The sequence below is a fragment of the Vipera berus genome (genome assembly GCF_964194415.1).
Source record: "Vipera berus genome assembly, chromosome: 6".
Taxonomy (NCBI): domain Eukaryota; kingdom Metazoa; phylum Chordata; class Lepidosauria; order Squamata; family Viperidae; genus Vipera; species Vipera berus.
The window spans coordinates 41,902,829-41,922,870 of record NC_138208.1 but is presented as its reverse complement, the minus strand read 5'-3'; the positions used below and the strand labels follow the sequence as shown (position 1 = coordinate 41,922,870).

Sequence of the window (20,042 nt, the reverse complement as noted above, 5' to 3'; positions counted from 1 at the left end):
CCACTTCAGCAGAACCAGTAACTAATTTTTTTATTGCCCAGGCCCAGAATGGACTTCTCGAAGCGGCATCCACACTGAGAACCAGTTGTTCACATATTTTAATCCCACCACTGATAATATCCTTTAATAAACATTTATTCAAATTGAATAAAAGTTTATATTTCTTAAATTGTGCTCTTTAAACGATTAACACCCACAAAGCAAATGTTGTTGTTGTTAGCTGCGAAGAATTTTTTTTTCATAAGTTTAGTGAGATTTGGCACACTCATTTTTCAGTTGAGTGAGTTTTATAAATCCACAAGGCGAAAAAGCAAAAGGAAAAAAAAAGGCAACTGCCTTAAGCTATAATCCAACCATGAAAGGAGCCAACTGCTTCTGTTGTTGTTAGCTGCGAAGTCGTGTCCGCGACCCTATGGACAACGTTCCTCCAGGCCTTCCTGTCCTCTACCATCTTCTGGAGACAAAGCAAATATTTTCTATTAAAACACAACATGGTATTGTTAAATTCCTAAGATCTTCCTCATGTGAAAGAGTGGACATTTTCAGCGGGAAAACAAGTGAAGCAGAAATTCAGTAAGGTTTCCTTTCCACCTTAGGAAAAAAGCAGTCTGTTTAGTGAAGAAATTAGTTATAAGTTATAAGGCCCCATTATTATTTAATTTATACATCAATGACTTGCCAGGGTTAATGAAGGATACCATGGTACACATGCCGATGATCCTAAATACTTACTGTAACAGCTTGCTTTATGCTGATGATATGATTTTATTATCATACTCACAAGTAGGATTACGTAGGCTATTAAGAAGATTCAGCTCTTATTGCCAGGATAACTCCCTAATTATTAGCAAATCCAAATCGAAAATAATGGTGTTTGGAAGAAACCATCAAAGACATAAGTGGCAATTAGATGGTGAACCAATTGAGCAGGTTAATACCTTTGTATATTTGGGAGTAACTTTTTCCAAGACTGGATCTTGGGCCTGCCATCATCAACGAAGTACATTTAGAGCAAAAGCCCGTTTGAATTTATTGCTCAAACTAAAGAACCATAGTTACCCAGGGTCCCTAGCTCCACTACTCAAAGTTTATAAGGCTAAGGTTACGACAATGCTCTTGTATGGAGCAGAAATTTGGGGTCTTTATTCAACCACAGCTTTAGAACAAACACAGTCCCAGCATCTGAGATGTATTTTGGGTGTAGACCCAAGAACATCTGCTGCAGCAGTTAGAGCTGAATTGGGAATTCATACAATTCAGGCATTATCTAAAATTAGAGCTTATAACTACTGGTGCAAAGTTAATGAAATGGAGACTGATAGACTCCCCAAATTATGCCTACTAGAGCAAATAAAACTGCAATCACAAATCTCCTGGATCACCAAACTAACAAATTTTGTAAGAAGCTGTGGCCTTCCTGTTTCTTGCGTAACAGGAGAACAATCTAAAAAAAGAGTTGCCCAAAGAATTAAGGATATAGAAGCACAAACTGATATAGCTATCCTTAGTAAGGTGGGTAACTTGAAATGGCTGAGTAAATACAAATGTACTTTTCAAGTGGACAGTTATTTGAAGTCACAACTCCCAAAACATCTTAGGGAGATATTTACGAGAGCAAGATTCGAACAGCTTGATACAATGGTCAGATATGGGAGATTTCATGCTATACCGTACAATGAGCGTCTCTGCATTTGCGGAGCGGCAGAGGTAGAGGACCTGGCTCACATCCTATTTGACTGTTGTTTGTATAAGAGGGTGCGAGACAGGTATCTTGGTCTATATACCAAACAAATGACCCATTGGGATCCCCATATTAAAATAACTTACCTTATGTCCGGCCAGAACTTGAAAAGAACATTCAACGTAGCACAGTATTTAAACAAAATGATCCAGTTAAGATCTGCATATGTGGGACTGATTGGGGTAGATTGTAAGGGCGACTCCGAAATATAATGTTACCATATTTTATCTATATCTTAAATTTGTATTTTATTACTATTTTAACTTAAATTGTATTTTAATTCCATTTTAAATTGTATTTTATCAAATTCTATTTCGGATTGTTTTTATCTAGTTTCGGTGACGGTTTGTTGCTGGAACTTTGTACTTTGATATGGCCCAAGGGCTAATCAATAAAGTTGTTGTTGTTATAAGTTATAAGTTATATATATAAGAAATTAGTATAACACACCCATACTCAGCGAAAGTGATGCTGCTACTTAGTTTGGATGGTTTTTATAGAGCTGAGGGGGACTTTAGATTAGCAGAACCCTTGATCTTCCTTCACATCCGACTCTTTCCCCTTGTTCTTCAGCTTGTTTGCATATTTTGGTATGTCAGAAAGACCCCTCCATCCACCTGTCTGATTTTAAAAAGATGTATCATGAATGTCTGCAGTTTGGCTTTTAAATGTATTTCAATCCTAAAAAATCATTATTACTGGAAAACAGACTTTGTTTTTGTTGCCATCCACTTTCTAAATTATGATATGAAAAGATTATACGGTGCTCTACATCATTTATAGATAACAGAATGAAATTTGGATCTCATAAATTGTTTTAGAAGAAAGGACAATGTTATAAGAAACACAAACCCTACTGGGACCAGCATGATCAAGTGTCACTTCTAGGGATTTTTTAAAATTACCTTGGGGGGGTAGCCAAGATGCTAAATTTGCTTGCAATGACCACTTGTTGCAATTATCTCAAGTATTGTATTAACTTGCACATTAATTATGAGATCTAGTTGATAAATACACTACCTTTTGTCACTCTTTTTGGGAGAAAGTTCCAGCCTCAGGCTGTGGAATCTCCGAATAGAAAGGAAAAGGGCATGTGAAACAGGTGTTGCCATGTTGATAGAATTGACTGGGCTGCATCATCAATAGTGAGCTGCATGGACCAAGGAACTATCAGTGGGACAACTCCCCGTGTTCCTCTGTTCACACTTTGTATACCAAACCGACCAATTAGTGGGTTTAGATGTAGACGTCCAGACAAATCAGGGCTAAGCGATCAGGAAACGCAGATCGCTTTTGGTGAAGACTCCCCGACGGCACAATGAGGAGGGCTTTGTTTGAGAGAACCAGAGAGGGGGCTCTAATGTGGAAAGACTCGACCGAGGGGGAAGCCACTCGGGAGAGTAGGAGGAGGGATTAGATCGCATTCCAAGGGAGCTTGGAGGAAAAACAAAATCAAAGAGGCGAACGACAGAAGAGCGCCCGGGCGCAGCTTAGGCGCAGGAGTGAAGCCGGGAGCGCGTGGGATACAGGAGACAGGAAGGAAGCGAGGCGTGGTAATAATTGCGCTGGTTCATTCCAGGCGTAGAAAGACTCACTCTACTCTTTTCTATTCCTCCGCCTATTTTTCCCTGGTCAGGAACCGAGGTTCAAGAGCAGCGCAACAGCACTGCCAGGAAAAGAGGCGCATCGATTTTCGCCAGGCGCGAAGAGGACTCTCGCGCCTGAAAAGTAAAGGCAGGAAAGTGCACCGAGAGAATTCAAAAGCAAAGCGACGCCATGCCGTTCAACAACCGTCCCAGCGGCTCCGCTTGGACGACGCCTGCGTGGAACTGGAGCCGGGGCCCGCTCGGGAAGATAGACGGCTCCGGGGGCAGCGTGGAGGCGCCGTGGTCAGAGAGCAAAGCCAACGGAAGCAGAGACCCCTACGGGCGGGACGAAGAGCTGGCCAAGCTGGAGATCGCTGTGCTGGGTCTGACCTTCGCCTTAGCTGTGTTGGGCAACGTTTTCGTGCTGCTAGCGCTGCACCACACGCCGCGCAAAAAGGCATCCCGCATGCATCTTTTCATCCTGCATTTGAGCCTGGCTGACCTGGCGGTAGCCTTCTTTCAGATCTTGCCCCAACTTTGCTGGGAAGTCACGCACCGCTTCCATGGGCCGGACGGGCTCTGCCGCGTGGTGAAACACCTGCAGGTCTTCGGCATGTTCGCCTCGGCGTACATGTTAGTGGTGATGACGGCCGATCGGTACATCGCCGTGTGCCACCCGCTCAAGACGCTGCAGCAGCCGAGCAAGCGCTCGCGCTGCATGATCGCGGCCGCCTGGGCGCTCAGCTTCTTGCTCAGCGTGCCCCAGTACTTCATCTTCTCCCTCAGCGAGGTGGAGAGCGGCTCGCAGGTCTATGACTGCTGGGCGTCCTTCATCAAGCCCTGGGGGGCTCGCGCCTACATCACTTGGATAACCGGCAGTATCTTCGTGGCGCCCGTCCTCATCCTGGCCACCTGCTACGGCTTTATCTGTTACCGTATCTGGAGCAACGTCCGGGACAAGACGCGGCGGCAGAAGCGAGAGAGAGCTCCGCCACGCGAGGGCGCCCTGCGCAAGGGACTGCTCTTCACGCCTTATGTCAGCAGCGTCAAAAGTATCTCCCGCGCTAAGATCCGCACCGTCAAGATGACCTTCGTGATCGTTTTGGCTTATATTGTGTGTTGGGCCCCTTTCTTCTCTGTACAGATGCGTTCCGTCTGGGACGACCACGCCTCCTGGCAGGGTAGGTGCTGTGGTCAGATCAGCTACTGATCCTCCCTAGTATCTGGCTCCCTGGCATATGACTTCCAGACAAAAATCATTCGCTTGGGCGCTTACAGGGCACTTAAAACATAGCTGCACTGCACTTTTAAGCTGTTCTTCTTTTAAGCTGTGCTGATGCTAGCTGGATTTTAATCCAGTGTAAGAAAATTCTGCCCAAATTGGGAGACTTTGGGAGCAGCCAGGTACCATTGTTCCTCTTCCTCTGTCCTCTGTCTCTCCCCTCTCCTAAACAATTATCCTGCTCTATCGCCCTTCCAACTTTCTGTGCCAGGAAAGCAATTGCAGCTGCTTTCTTTTCCGTGGACATATATACTTGCATATGTGTAAAGGTAAAGGTTCCCCCGCACATGCGTGCTAGTCGTTTCCGACTCTAGGGACCGGTGCTCATCTCCGTTTCAAAGCCAAAGAGCCAGGGCTTGTCCAAGGACGTCTCTGTGGTCATGTGGCCGGCATGACTAGATGCCAAAGGCGCACGGAACGCTGTTACCTTCCCACCGTAGTGGTTCCTATTTTTCTACTTGCATTTTTACGTGCTTTCGAACTGCTGGGTTGGCAGAAGCTGGGACGCATAACAGGCGCTCACTGTTACGCAGCACTCGGGATTCGACCCGCCAAACTGCCAACCTTCTGATCGACAAGCTCAGTGTCCTAACCCACTGCATATGTATACCGGCTCATATAAAACCATATGCAAATTAAATCCACATATACAAAGTTAAAGCATCAAAATGTACATAGAAGCAGGCAGAACAAGCAGCTTTAAAATAAAAAATAAAAATCTTTCTTGCACTTTCCCAGTTTGGTACAATGTCTGATATAGCTATTGTACAACTCCCTCAGCAACATTGGTGTGACATTAAGAATGTCTTGTTTTGAAACAGCAGGAAAGTTTATATATACATATGTTATATAGGTTTATATTTGTCTCACCACTCAACTGCTTTTTTGAAGGAGCTAAGTACTGTTTCATGATTTTTGCCATTCCTTGAAGGATTTCATCCTAGAAAGATTTCATTCCAGTCCTCAGCCCAAATGAATATTACTGCAAAAAGTCACCTTGCGGAATTTATTTAGCTGCGTCATTTGGCAGCTGGGTAGAAAAGAACATTCTTCCAGCATTTCACTGGTTCACTGGTAGGCTCCTTTTAAAAAAAAAATATGCTCAACTAAAAAGTGAGTATCTCAGAAAAACACAAACAGTAATTTTAAAAGCCCGGTTTTGAGCCATTAATCTTCAGCACACCAGGCAAACGTTATAGCCCTGCCATGCTAGTGGAATACCATACAACAGCAGCCTAGATCAGAGACCAGCAGAGGAGCAAACAGTTGAGGGGATTTTGCTGTTCCTTTGCTCAATAGCTAATCAAGCTGCCTACAAAAAGTAAAAGGTATCAGGCAATCCAGAGAGCAATGCTTAAGCCAGAAAACGTGAAGCAACAAAATACGAGTGGAATTCACGTTTGCCAGGGCTCAGGATGAGTAGAGGAGGGCATCTTCTGTTGGCTGGCGACTTGTGTAGATTTTAAAGCAGGAATATGTATTAAACATTTTTCATTGTCATATACTGATGCATATAACTGCCATTGTATATAAAAAAAAATTCTGCCTGGAAATATACATCCAATAGAAGCCTACACTGTATCAGACAGGATGATAGGATGGTACCCCTGTGCAAGTTAACTGAGACTAAACTCTGTTGGATTCACTGGGGTTTATTTTTGGCTACATAGATTCAACTTGTAGAAATGCTGAAAATTTAACAAGCAATCACGGCCAGCCAGTTGAATGCAACTTTTGTATTTAATAAGAAATCTGCCCTTTAAGTTGATGAAATAGTTTCTCCATCAAAATTAATGAAAAAATATCCAGTATCTGTGTGACCATTTTCCTCTTCATTGTTTTGTTCTAATCTCCCACAAAAAAATAGCAAAACTGGAAAGTTCATTGTCATCTCATTCACAAATGCCATTTTCACCATTCTGCTCCAAAGAAAGACTTCAACTTCTCTGTCTTGCATTTCCATTTGATTTTACAGTAAGAGATGCCACAAGGCATATTTGCTTTCTAAATGACCACGTACTATACCAATACTGAGTTTGTTACTATAAGCAACATAAGACAGTACAGCAATTTTATAGTCTGAACTGTTCTGTTCTAGAATAAATTCAAATGATTCGTTAATTTTCAGTTTATGGACAGCCATTGTTATTTGTTTGTGGTGATATACAATATCATGTCTATTTTAGCTAGTTCATCCCAAATTTGCCTATGGCTAGCTGACTTGCAAATTATTAACTGAAAGATGGAGAATCTTTTTTATTTTTTTTAAAAATGGCACTGAGTCTTGTGTTCTTAGAGGAAGTTCCTGTCCTCTAAGCAAGCTTGGCCACAGAATCCTTAATGTTAGTTCCCTGGAGGCCATCTCAGTTACACTGAAGATGGAAATTATGGTTGCTTCCTTCTTCTCAGCAGCATATGTTTTTGGTAGTCATCTTGGTCATCATAGTAGCCCTGATATTTTCTGTAAAAAATTTTTAAGCTGATCTGTGTCTGTGTTATAAATGTAAACTGTACTATATGAACAAGCCACAAAGAGATAAAATAAATGACAGAGTCCTGAACTTTTTATAAAGAGAGTTATAATTGTAAATCAAAGTAACCTGTTCTTAACCATAACTAAAATAAAAGTATAGTGAAAGGAACAAGACATAGGTAAGACAAAAACAATATGTGTGTAAATCTGTTGTGATGGGCAATACAATATGGTCCAGTAGCTTAGTAATTTTATTTATTTGTTTTGTTTATTGAATTTATACGGCCACTCATCTAACAAAGCAACTCTGGGTAGGCAACAGAGTAAGAACCCTATTCCTGGGAGGAGAATAGGGAGGGCTAGCAGGGATGGCCTCAGTCTGATCTTGGGTGGAATGGTGGCCCAAAGGCCAAATGCTGTAACAAAGAAGCCATCCCTGGTCCTTCAAAATGACTTACTTGATTCAGCAGGGCCCAGAATGTGCCCTTCCTGCCAGAACTGATGGGACAAGTAGCTTCAGAGAGGCAATTTGTCTAGTATCCCAGCTTAATGCCGGTGGATGCCTGGATTTGGGGATGGAACTGCCTTTTGGTTATTGTACTGTGTTTGTAGGGGGGATGTTTTTGCCTCCCCTCCCTGGAATGGCGGTAATTGGCCGGCGGCCTGAAGATCGGCGTGGCCTGGCCCTTCTCCCTATGCTGGCTGGCAGGCATTACTATGGCCCAAAGATCGGCCAGGATTACGCTTTAATGCCCGGTGGGGGCTAGTGCTTCCCATTAATTTTCCGGACTGGACCTGGGACTGGACCGTGGTGGGAGGACGGTCTGGGATTGTTCATCAACCGCCCCACTGGTGTGAGAGACCAGTTGGGGTAGGTTTACCCTGGGATTCCTCATTTTGTCCATGACAGGCTAGATACCTCAGCCGTAGTGAGAGGACGGTTGGGGTCTCTTTCTCTGAGTTCCACCCAGGTGAGAGCTGAGTTGGACTAATTGGACTGGGATACATCTACTGGACTTTTGCTATGAATACCATTGATCCACCCATTATTAACATCAACCCTATGCGGACATCTTTTATTATTGCATGGCTCCCTTGTACTATTCTGGAGCCGACGTATGCCCCCAGGGGGGGTTTCTCCCTCCTGGGTTCGACCCGCTGCCCTTTTCTACACTCCCCTTAATGACGGGCCCAATTGTTGGGACCCCGAGAGATGGCTGGGCTTAGATAGGGGCCTCGAGTGGAGATGTATTAAGAGGCCTCTGATTCACTTTTTAGCCGGTTATTTTAATAGGTTACAGAGGGTGAGGGAGGGGAGGGAATTATTAACCGGCACTCAGTCTGGGCCGGTTTGGGGTCCCGGCGGTTTGGGTCAGAAGCGGCTGGTTCTGGATGTGTTGGGGTGGGGCTTCAAATCCCCACGACGATAGGGAATGGCAGCAGGTGTGTGCACGGAGGGCCGTATCAACATCTGGGATCGCGCCCCCGCTGCTTGCAAGCGGTGACGCGCTCCGACCCTCCGGCTAGCACCCTTTTGCCCGGGGGTGAGAGTGATCAGGCCCCTGAGCTTAGGCTGGTGTATTTTAATGCCAGATCCATTGTTAATAAGGCTCCCCTCATTCGTGACTTGATCGAGGAGGAACGCGCGGATCTGGCATGCATTACGGAAACCTGGTTGGGCTCGGAGGGAGGGGTCCCTCTGACTGAGTTATGCCCCCCAGGTTTCCATGTGCTACACCAGCCACGGGCTCAGGGTAGGGGCGGTGGGGTGGCGGTGGTTATCAGGGAGACTTTATGTCCGCGGGAGACCGCCATTGTCCAGATTGCGGGAGTGAGTCCCTCCTCTTGAGATGTGGTTCTCGGGTTCAGATGAGCTTGTTGCTTACATACCTGGCGCCCAGCTGTGTGGCAACAGCTCTGACTGAGCTGCTCGACACCCTCTCAGGGTTGGCAGTGGAGTTCCCCAGGCTTATAGTGCTGGGTGACTTCAACCTGCCTTCCCTGGGAGGGCCATCGGAGTTAGCTCAGGAGTTCATGGCTTCCATGACGGCCATGGACCTGACCCAGGTAATTCAAGGCCTGACTCATGTGGGGGGTCACACTCTCGACTTGGTGTTCCTATCTGGACAGTGGTTGGATGATTTAGGAGGGGGTTTACCAGACGTTATTCCCCTGTCATGGTCCGACCATCATCTCCTGCGGCTGGTCTTCCATTATGCCACCCCCCGCCGCTAGGCGGCGGAACCAACTAAATGGTTCCACCCCAGGCACCTAATGGACCCGGAACGGTTCCAGATGGTGCTTGGGTCTGTACCTATCGCCCTCACTCACAGCCCAGTTGATGCCTTGGTGGATGCCTGGAAAAAGGCGGCCACTGAGGCACTCAACTGTGTTGTACCCTTGCGACCTCTGACCCGGCGCAGATCCCGTTGGGCTCCATGGTTTTCTGCGGAGCTCCGGGAGATGAAGCGTCGGAGACGGGGTCTAGAGAGCGGTTGGAGGTCCAGCCATTCCGAATCTGACCGATTGCAGCTAAGAACCTTTATAAGGTCTTATCTTGCTGCGATGAGGACGGCGAGGGCTAATTACTTCGCTGCCCTCATCGCGTCCACAGATAATCACCCGGCCGCCCTGTTTAGGGTGACTCGCTCTCTTCTTAATCAGGAGGTGAGGGAGGATCCCTTACAGGGATGGGTCGAGGAGTTTAGTCATCATCTGACAGACAAAATCGCTCAGATCCGGGGCGGCTTGGACTCTGACTGGGCGGAGTCTGACGTGGAGGAATCGGGCGGTCTTGAGCATGTTATCTGGACTGAGTTCGATCCTGTTTCCCCTGATGATGTGGACAGGATTATGGGGAGGCTGAGCTCCACCACCTGTTTGTTGGATCCGTGCCCCTCCTGGCTGGTTTATGCGGCTCGGGAAGGGACACAAGGCTGGTTCCAGGCAGTAATAACTGCTTCTTTGAAGGAGGATGTCTTCCCCGCCGCCTTGAAGGAGGCGGTGGTGAGACCCCTTCTCAAGAAGCCTGTCCTGGACCCGGCTGTTTTAAATAACTATCATCCAGTCTCCAACCTTCGCTTTTTGGCGAATGTTGTTGAGAGTGTGGTGGCGCATCAGCTTCCTCTGTTCCTGGAGGAAACTGATTATCTCGACCCGTACCAATCGGGTTTCAGGCCCGGGCACAGCACGGAGATGGCATTGGTCGCACTGGTGAATGATCTCTGGTGGGCTCGGGACAGGGGTTGCTCCTCTGTCCTAGTCCTATTAGATCTCTCAGCGGCTTTCGATACCATCGACCATGGTATCCTTCTGCGGCGTCTCAGGGGGTTGGGAGTGGGAGGCACTGTTTTATGGTGGTTCTCCTATCTCCTGGGCCGCTTGCAGTCGGTGTTGACTGGAGGGCAGAGATCCACCCCGAGGCCTCTCGCTTGTGGAGTTCCTCAGGGGTCGGTTCTCTCTCCCCTCCTGTTCAACATCTACATGAAGCCGCTGGGTGAGATCATTCGTGGTTTCGGGGTGGGGTATCATCAGTACACTGATGATACCCAACTGTTTTTCTCCACCCCGAACCAACCCAGCGATGCCCTCACCGTGATGTCCCGTTGCCTGGAGGCGGTTCAGGTCTGGATGGGGAGAAACAGGCTTCGTCTCAATCCCGCCAAGACTGAGTGGCTGTGCGTATCGGCATCTTGGGCTAACCAGATTATTCCACCTTTAACGATGGGGGGTGAGGTGTTACCCCCCGTTGATAGGGATTCATGGCTCAATTTTGAAGATCATATAGGAGCTGTGACCAGGGGGGCTTTTGCCCAGGTTTGCCTGGTGCGCCAGTTGCGACCCTATCTGGACCGGGATGCCCTACGCACAGTCACTCATGCGCTCGTCTAGACTACTGCAATGCTCTCTACATGGGGCTGCCCTTGAGGACCACTCGGAGGCTTCAGCTGGTGCAGAATGCGGCCGCGCGAGTTGTGATGGGGGTTTCCCGATACTCCCATGTAACACCTCTACTCCGCGAGCTGCATTGGCTTCCGGTTGCCCTCTGGCTGAGATTCAAGGTGCTGGCGATGACCTATAAAGCCCTGAATGGCTTGGGTCCGGGATATCTGAGGGAACACCTGCTGCTGGCATCAAGCTCCCTTCGTCCAGTGCGCTCCCACAGGGAGGGTCTTCTCAGGGTGCCGCCGATAAAAGGGCCTTCTCTGTGGGTGCGCCTGCCCTCTGGAACCAGTTGACCGTGGAGCTTAGGACTGCCCCCGACCTTCGCACATTTCGCCGGGACCTGAAGACCTGGCTCTTTGAGCTCTCCGGCCCAGGCTGAGAATTTTTAACTGGGTTTTTTTAATTTTAGGGATGATTTAATCTTTTTTAATTTGTTTTTAACTTTTGTACTGGTTGTTTTAAATGCCCTGTAAACCGCCCTGAGTCCTTCGGGAAAGGGCGGTATATAAATTTAATAAAATATAAATATAAATTGCAGCCAGAAGCATAAGATGGACATATTGAGGTTATTAGGGCAATTCTACTAAAGGAATATGTTGAATAAAGTACAAATACCTGTTTACCTTTGAAAATGTAATACAGAATTATAAACTTACAAAACTTAATGCAGATTTTCCTTAGATCTTGCTGTTAAAGAAATATTAGCATACTAAATTGTAGATCTTTGCTAAACAGTGCTCTACTTTTTCTCAACAGATTCAGAGGATGTTGCAGTTACAGTGACTGCCCTTTTGGCCTGCTTGAACAGTTGCTGCAATCCATGGATCTACATGTTTTTCAGTGGGCACCTCCTTCAAGACTTTATGCAGGGTTTCTTGTGTTGTCAAAAGATTAAACGAAGATTGAATAAAGAAGATACTGAGAGCATTAGCAGGAGACAGACTTCTTTCACTAATAACATAAGTCCAACAAATAGTTTGGATACATGGAAAGAATCATCAGATTTATCATGATTTATTAACCATTTCAATTTCTAGACCATTGATAAAATACTCATATATTTTTGAGTGCCAAAACAGCACTTTAGCTACCAGGTATCATATGGTCAATAAAGTAATTAATTGCTTCAAAATTACCATTTTATGTTAATGAAGGCTACAAATTATTATGTAAAAAGGTAAGCAAATACGTAGTCAGTGATATTGATGGAAAATCAGATAACATGCAATTTTTTCCAGACAATTATAAAACTTGGCATTAATTCTTAATGAGGTACAGCATTCTATGAAGTAATGGCTACCACTCTGTAAAAATATTTGCTCAGGCCCCTCAAAAGTCTTGCTGAGGAACATCCTGGTCTTTCAAAAAATGACTAAATTACCTACAGTATCTCAAGGATCAGCCATTTATACATAGTCCTTGACTTATAACCGCAATTAAGCCCAAAATTTATGTTGCTAAGTGAGATAATTGTTAAGTGAATATTTTGCCCCATTTTACAACCTTTCTTGCCACAGTTGTTAAATGAATCACTGCAATTGTTAAGTTAGTAACAGGGTTATTAAGTGAATCTGGCTTCCCCATTGATTTTACTTTCAGAAAGTTGCAAAAGGTGATCACATGATCCTGGGACATTGTCATAAACATCATAAATATGAGACAGTTGCCAAATGTCACGTCACCTTTAAAGGGTTGTGATCTGCTCATGTATCTGGTTCTATCTCGATTTCCTACATATTTATCCTCAGTTCAGGTCATCCAGATCATATCGATTCTGGACCAGGATTTTTGACTGTTTGAATAAAATGTATATTGTAATTTTCCTGGATTAATTTCCCTCCAAATGTCTTGTACTCCACTTTCTTCTATCATATTAAAAAAGGTCTTAAGTAATCTTCCAGTTTTTCCTGTTTTACTACTTTTATAGTCTAATGTCCCATCCACTATCACATTAAATTCTCCTACTAAACAAATATTTTGGTACTCCATTTCTATTATTTTTCTATGGAGATTTTGATAGAATTCTTCCTGGTTATTACTTGGTGCGTAGATTATTACTAACGATGTTTGTTTTTGATGTAAGTATATTTCTCCCATCACAATTCTTCTTTCTTCATCTGAATAGATCATTTTAGAATCTATTGTCTCTTTAATATATACAGCAACACCTCTTTTTTTCTGTCATGCTGATGCATGATAAAGTTTCCCAATTTTTGGGTATTCCAATAGCTTATAATATTGGGTTTTTTATATGTGTCTCTTGCAAACAAATTATGTTTAATTTCTGTACTTTTCTAAAAAAAATGTTTCTTTTTGATGGGGAGTTTAGTCCATCTGTATTCACTGAAAAAATTCAGTTTTCTTTCTCCATTTCAACTATTTATAGTTAGGTCTTATCGATCTCGTGGTCCTCTGTTCTCTGGCAGTTCCTTCACTCTCTTGATCAGATTTCTCTTTCTGTTCTCCTGTTTGTATAATTACTTCTTCAGTTGCTTCTTCTATTTTTTTCTGGTCTTTTCTCTCCTCTTGTCGATGATGCACTCCTTCATCTAAGAATGCTCGATTTCTTTCATCAAAATCTTCTGCTTTCCAAACTGAATCCAATCGGTATCTTGTATTATTCCAGTTGATTAAAATTCCTTCTGGCATTAACCATCTGAAATTTATGCCTTTTTCAATTAGCTTTTTATTTAAGAAATGATATTGTCTTCAAGTATCTCTTACTCTCTTGGGTATCTGCTTTAAGACCACAATTTCTTTATTTTTGTATTGTAATGGCTCATCTCTAACTTTTCTCAGTATTTCATCTCTTGTTGTTTTCTTTATAAATCTTACATGCACTTCTCTGGGTAGTTTGTATTTCCTTGCATGGCTTGAATTCATTCAAAATATTTCATCTATCTCCACTTGCATCTCTGCTCTGTCTGCTTTCACAGCCTCTGCCAAGAGATCTATAATAACTGCTATATTTTCTTCTCTGTCTTCAGGAATATTTTGAAATCTTAAGTAATGTTCCACTTTCTCCATTTCTAAGATCACCACTGTTCCTTTTAGATTTTGGTTTGCTTGTTCTAATTTTTCATTTACTTGTATTAGTATTTCCATTTTTGTCAATATCATTGATTTATTTTCCACTTTCTGAATTCTTTGTTCATTTTTAACAATCATTTGATGGTGGACTTCAAATTGTGTCTTTATACCTGAGATTTATTCATTTAATTTATCAAAGTTACTTTTTGTCTCATTATTTTTTTGTATTGATTCTTGAATTAATTTTAATGTGGTTTGCATCTCATTTTGAGTGGTGCTTATTTTCTCACCCTACAACATTGTTTCAATAGATCCCTGGGTTGTTGGGCTAGATGTTCCAACAGAGGGCGCAGATGAAGTCTTTTTCATAAGTCTGGTGAGATTTGATGTACTTATTTTTCCAGCCAACTATCTTAGGCTAAAATCCAAACCGTAAAAGGAGCCAACTACTAAATTCAGTATCTCAAGGAGAGAAAACAAAATAAAACAAGAAATAAGAAAAAAGCCAACTATCTTAGGCTAAAATCCAGCCAAAAAGAATGAGCCAACTGCTTTAGGCCAAATTCAAATCCTCCAGTTGAGTCTCAGATGTAAAATGCCTGCTGTCTCCGAGTAATTTCTGTTTTGGTTATATCCAGAGTCAACAAATATAATTGTAGAAAGGCTTTTCACCTGTAAAGTCACACAAAGGCACTTTGTTTACACCAGGTTTGTTTCAAGGTCACACTTTCAGATTCTTTTATTATTTAGTGTTACTGTAGTATCTTCTTTCACCACTAGATGTCCTCGTACACTGGTTTGTCAATATCTGGTTTTAAAAGATTATTACAAAGTTTTTCTTTTAAAGTTCTTTATAGGTTATTTACCCTAGGAATTATATCTAAAATAATTTTTCACATCCTGTAGGTTAAGTAGTTTCTCTTTGAGTCAATCTAAGTTCAATTTTTAAGAGTTCTTTTATATTCCTTAAAATCCTTCCCCTTTCTGTAGTTGCTTGCTGCTTTCAACTCTCTTCTTCCCTAGTCCTTCTGCAGTCTTTACTTTATAGCTCTTCCCAATTAGGGGATCAACATTTTTAGGTCCAAAAGGAAAAGAAAAAAGAGCAGGCTCACCCAGTTTCAGCATGCTGTTGACAATCAGCTGTTTAGTGGAGTGCCGCAGCTCCTCACTTTTCTTCCAGCTGGTGACGACTTGGGCTGTCTGGGCTTACCAGGCAGTCTTTCCTCTGTCCTTTTAGAGGGCTTTTCAGTCCATCTGGACCGACTGCCATCTGGTCCGGATTCCTGAGGAATCTCTCCTTCTTCGTTGCCCCTCCAGGGAAACTTTCTGACCCCTTGGGGTCACTGGGCAGAACAACATTGAGCTAAGAAGCCGAAGCCCCGGCTTCTTCCACCCATCTCATCAAACACCAAACTGTAAGTCCCTGACATTAATTAAAACTTCTGTTTGCCCAATAGATAAGTTTTTTAAAAAAATTAGTTGCTATTGGGATATTAGAATTCATGGGTTACAATGTAACATTCCTATCCCCTTTTCTCCTATGCTTTTTCTTGCAATATTTTTCAGAGACTGCCCAATCTAAAAATATACATTGAATACTTTTGTATATTAAACGATAACTTTGCTGTTGAGGTTGCAAGTTATTAAGTGCCAAGCCTGTATGTTCATTTGATCATTTATTGAGCTTTACAGGCAGACTGCCACATCCAAAAGCACATATTGTTTATATGCAATAGAAAGAAACTTCAAACCACTTACTGTTCTTTTTCTGCTTATTACTGGTAGTCCTCAACTTACAATCACAATTGAGCCCAAAATTTCTGTTGCTAAATGAGACATTTGTTAAGTGAGTTTCACCCCATTTTACGATCTTCCTTGTCACAGTTGTTAAGTGAATCACTGTAGTTGTTAAGTTAGCCACACAGTTGTTAAGTGAATCTGGCTTCCCCATTGACTTTGTTTCTCAGAAGGGTATAAAAGGGGATCACATGACCCCAGAACATTGCAACTATCATAAATGTCAGTCAGTCGCCAAGCATCTGAATTTTGATCATGTGACCACAGGAATGTTGTAATCTTTGTAAATGTGAAAAATGGTTGTAAATCACTTTTTTTTAGTGCTGTTGTAACTTTGAACTGTCACTAAATGAACTCTTGTAAGTGGAGGACTACATCTACTTTGTTCCAGTTTGTGTTAAATGAATTTATTTCCTGCTATTTTAATTCTTTGCTGAAAGCTCTGAGGTTGTTTGATGCAGATACTGATAGCAAAAGTGCTTTATTGTTATTTTGGTTATTTGCTATGATGATTTTAAAGCAAAAATAAAATAAAAACATTATTGGCCAATTTTTCTACAAGTTAAGTAGGTAATATGTAGCATGCAGCATGGATGTCATCCCTATTTATTTTTGTGTGAATGGTTGATTGACAAACCCTTTCAATTTACATTGTACATATGGTGCCCATAATCAATTTTGTTCTGTTAGAATCTAGGTGAGGGGTCCCCGACCCTGGGCCACAGCCCACTACTGGGCCGTGATCTATTTGGAACTGGACCACGCAAGTGGTGGGCCGGAGCGCGCACACACATGTGCAGCTCAACTTGCACAAGAGGTGGGTTGGCGTGTGTGCACATGCTGGCTTGCTACTCAAGTAGCGTGGTTCCCCTCCCCCGCCCCAGCTGGGACGCCAAGCCACAAAAGTTAGGGACTGCTGATCTAAGTCACTTGAAACATTTAAAAGATTTTTTGAGCTTAGAACACTTGAAGAATGCTTTAAATTTGCCCACAATGTACATTGTCATTTCTGTTATATTAGTCTACTTAGTAATAAATTTATTTCATGTCAACTGGATTTTAAAACTCAATTAGTTTTTAATAACGTGTAACCTATTATTTATAACCTATTGTGAAAAAAAAGTCCAGAACTGCTTTTGTTACAAATTCACAGTAATTCTTCATTTATTTTTAACAACCTTTCTATTTTGTTATCAATGCCAGAATAGAATTGCAGAGTAAAGCCTCCCCAGGGATCAACAAACATGTTGTTGTTGTTAGTTGCGAAGTCGTGTCCGACCCATCGCGACCCTATGGACAATGTTCCTCCAGGCCTTCCTGTCCTCTACCATCTTCTGGAGTCCATCTAAGCTCACACCTACTGCTTCAGTGACTCCATCCAGCCACCTCATTCTCTGTCGTCCCCTTCTTCTATTGCCCTCAATCTTTCCCAGCATTAGGCTCTTCTCCAGTGAGTCCTTCCTTCTCATTAGGTGGCCAAAGTATTTGAGTTTTAGCTTCAGGATCTGGCCTTCTAAAGAGCAGTCAGGGTTGATCTCCTCTAGGACTGACCGGTTTGATCGCCTTGCAGTCCAAGGGACTCGCAGGAGTCTTCTCCAGCACCATAGTTCAAAGGCCTCAATTCTTTGGCGCTCAGCCTTTCTCAACAAACATAATGTTACATTAAAAATGACCTTCCATCTTAATACGGCAGGTTTTTTTTCATTGCAGATTTTATTTTCATGACAAAGAACCATTACAATACAGAGTCATCTTTACATTTGAACAATCATATAACTGACTGTTAACTAGCTCTAAAAATCTTTGCTTTTTTGTGTGAATAAATTCAAATTTTCCTCTGATATAGCTGAAGTCTAATGCAGAGATTATGATGAAGAGGATTTACAAGGAATGACATTCAATCATGCAAATCCTTATCTTTATTTTGAAATGGTATAGATATACAGGTAGTCCTTGACTTACAACAGTTCATTTTGTGACTTCAAAGTTACAACTGCACAGAAAAAAGTGACTTATGACTATTCTTCACACTTACAACCATTACAGCATCCCCATGGTCATGTGATCAAAATTTGGACGCATGGCAACTGACTCATTTATGACCATTGCAGTGTCCCAGGATGATATGACCATCTTTTGCAATCTTCTTTACAAGCAAAGTCAATGAGAAAGGCCGATGAACTTAACAACCATGTTACTAACCTAACAATTGCAGTGATACACTTAACAACTGTGGCAAGAAAGGTTGTAAAATGGGGCAAAATTCACTTAATTTCAGTTTGCAAGAGAAATGTTGGACTCAATTGTAGCCGTAAGTCAAGAATTATCTGTATTACTTCAAGGAGAATGCAACTCATCCGCTGCTAGTATTAGAACCAAAGTTTCTGGAATGGCACCTCTGTCCTGTTGGAGATAAACTGAGCCCCAACTAGCCTCTCACACTTTTAGACACTAAATCAACACTGATGCATCCTCAGCATTCCTACTACAACCTAGGTGGCAATGCAGTTTTATGAGCATATTGATACCTCACCGCATATCTACTCTTCTAGAAATTTCATTTAAATTGAATAACATGGAAAAAAGGACTGAATCCTGGTACCCCAGAGTCTCAATTGCCTTTTCCCTTTGTTGAGCAGAAGTACTTCCAAAACTCCATCTCTGCAGGTGGGCCATAGATGTACCTTTATCAGTGATATCAAACACCACCAAGAGTTATATTAAGACTAAGAGAACTATGCTTCCTTTTCTAGGTACCAGGATACAGTATGTTATCCACAAACCTGTTTCTGTGCATCTCAGTCTGAGTGAAAGTGATCCAGAAAATTTATTTCCAGGACCTTTTGTAACTATCTTCCCATCCATTGCAAAGCTTTCCCTCAAAAAAGAACCAGACTAAGCATTCTGAAATGGCCTGTTAAAGAGAAGATGTACTATCCCCTCTTTCAAAATAAGTGGCACCTCATTTTCTCTTAGTGAAGTATTGATTACTTTTGGAATCCAGCTGCCTACTCAGGAGGGGCTGCAGTTAGTATTCAGTAGTTTTTTTTCTAAATATATATTAGATAGCTGCCAATTTATCCACGACTGTTTCAAAGTGGTTGTCACTTCATGGATTCACAGAATCTGTCTGATCCTATGGGCATCATTTGCTCTGCAATGAGATAAGCAGTCTTGTAGGAAGATTCAAGACAAACCTTTTGTGTTAAAACAATTCAGATTCCAGTAAAGTTCCAGCTTTTCCAAAGTGAGTTTTCTTCTAAAAACAAAAAGATCTACGTTGTCTGATGCATTTTCAGGAAGGATAGACTATGATGAAATGTAAACAATGGCAGATAGTCATAATCATAAAGTCAGGGGAAGTTTTCTTTAAGTCATATCAACAGGAAACTAGACACTGTAACATGGTGATTATAATAATTATATGTTGCTGTTACAGAGCATCCCTTGGTACCATACTCTTATTAGGGGTAAAATAATGGTTTAATGACATCATTTGACAGACAGCCTGTAAACTGGGTTCAATATATAAACATATAAATTGTTCCTTTTACTTTGAAATTTATCTTTTTGGGGAAAGAAATCCATAACAAATAATATTATTAAGGCCTTATGTTCAGAAAGATACTTGCATTTCTGCTCACCATTTTCCAGTATGAAAATTAATGTTTCTTTCAAATATTCAATTCCAAATAGCTTTATTATCTGTTCACCAAATGGTTCTGGTTTTTACTAAATATCCTAGTAATTTATTTCTTTGTTTTTCTTCTTACATCCTGTTGACATATTTCATTAATGTTTTCCCTCTACAGCAATAAATTTGGGGGGAAAATAGTGTGCAGTGAACAGCATAAGAGTTATCGTTTAAACAATCTAATTCTTTTTTTCTTCAGATTAACTGCATGGTACAATACGCAGGGGAGGAGGAATATCTTAAAGGGTAATCTCAAGAGGATGCAAGTCACTTTTTTAGGAGCAAAGTTTACCCAAACTCTTTCCCCAGAAGCATCCCAAAATGGGTAGTAAAGAGAAGCAAGTAATAAACTTACACCATATTGCAATGTTGCAACACTAACTTTGCTACCTACTAGCTTATGCTTCATCCTATGAGAGTCTAGATCTGTTTACTTCAGCCTATATTTTATCACATTTGTTCATGTGTTAGAGTAATTGTGTTATCAACACTCA

The 20,042-nt window shown here is 42.2% G+C and overlaps 1 protein-coding gene across 1 annotated transcript; it reads left to right on the top strand.

Annotated features, from left to right (window-relative positions):
* Positions 1 to 3,517: 3,517 nt before the first annotated feature.
* Positions 3,518 to 13,074, top strand: AVPR1A (arginine vasopressin receptor 1A; the record flags this gene model as incomplete). Its single annotated transcript, XM_081331895.1, has 2 exons — positions 3,518 to 4,508; positions 11,784 to 13,074. 2 exons carry the CDS (start codon positions 3,518 to 3,520, stop codon positions 12,038 to 12,040), a joined length of 1,248 nt encoding a protein of 415 aa, XP_081188021.1. The 3' UTR covers positions 12,041 to 13,074.
* Between the last annotated feature and the right edge of the window lie 6,968 nt (positions 13,075 to 20,042).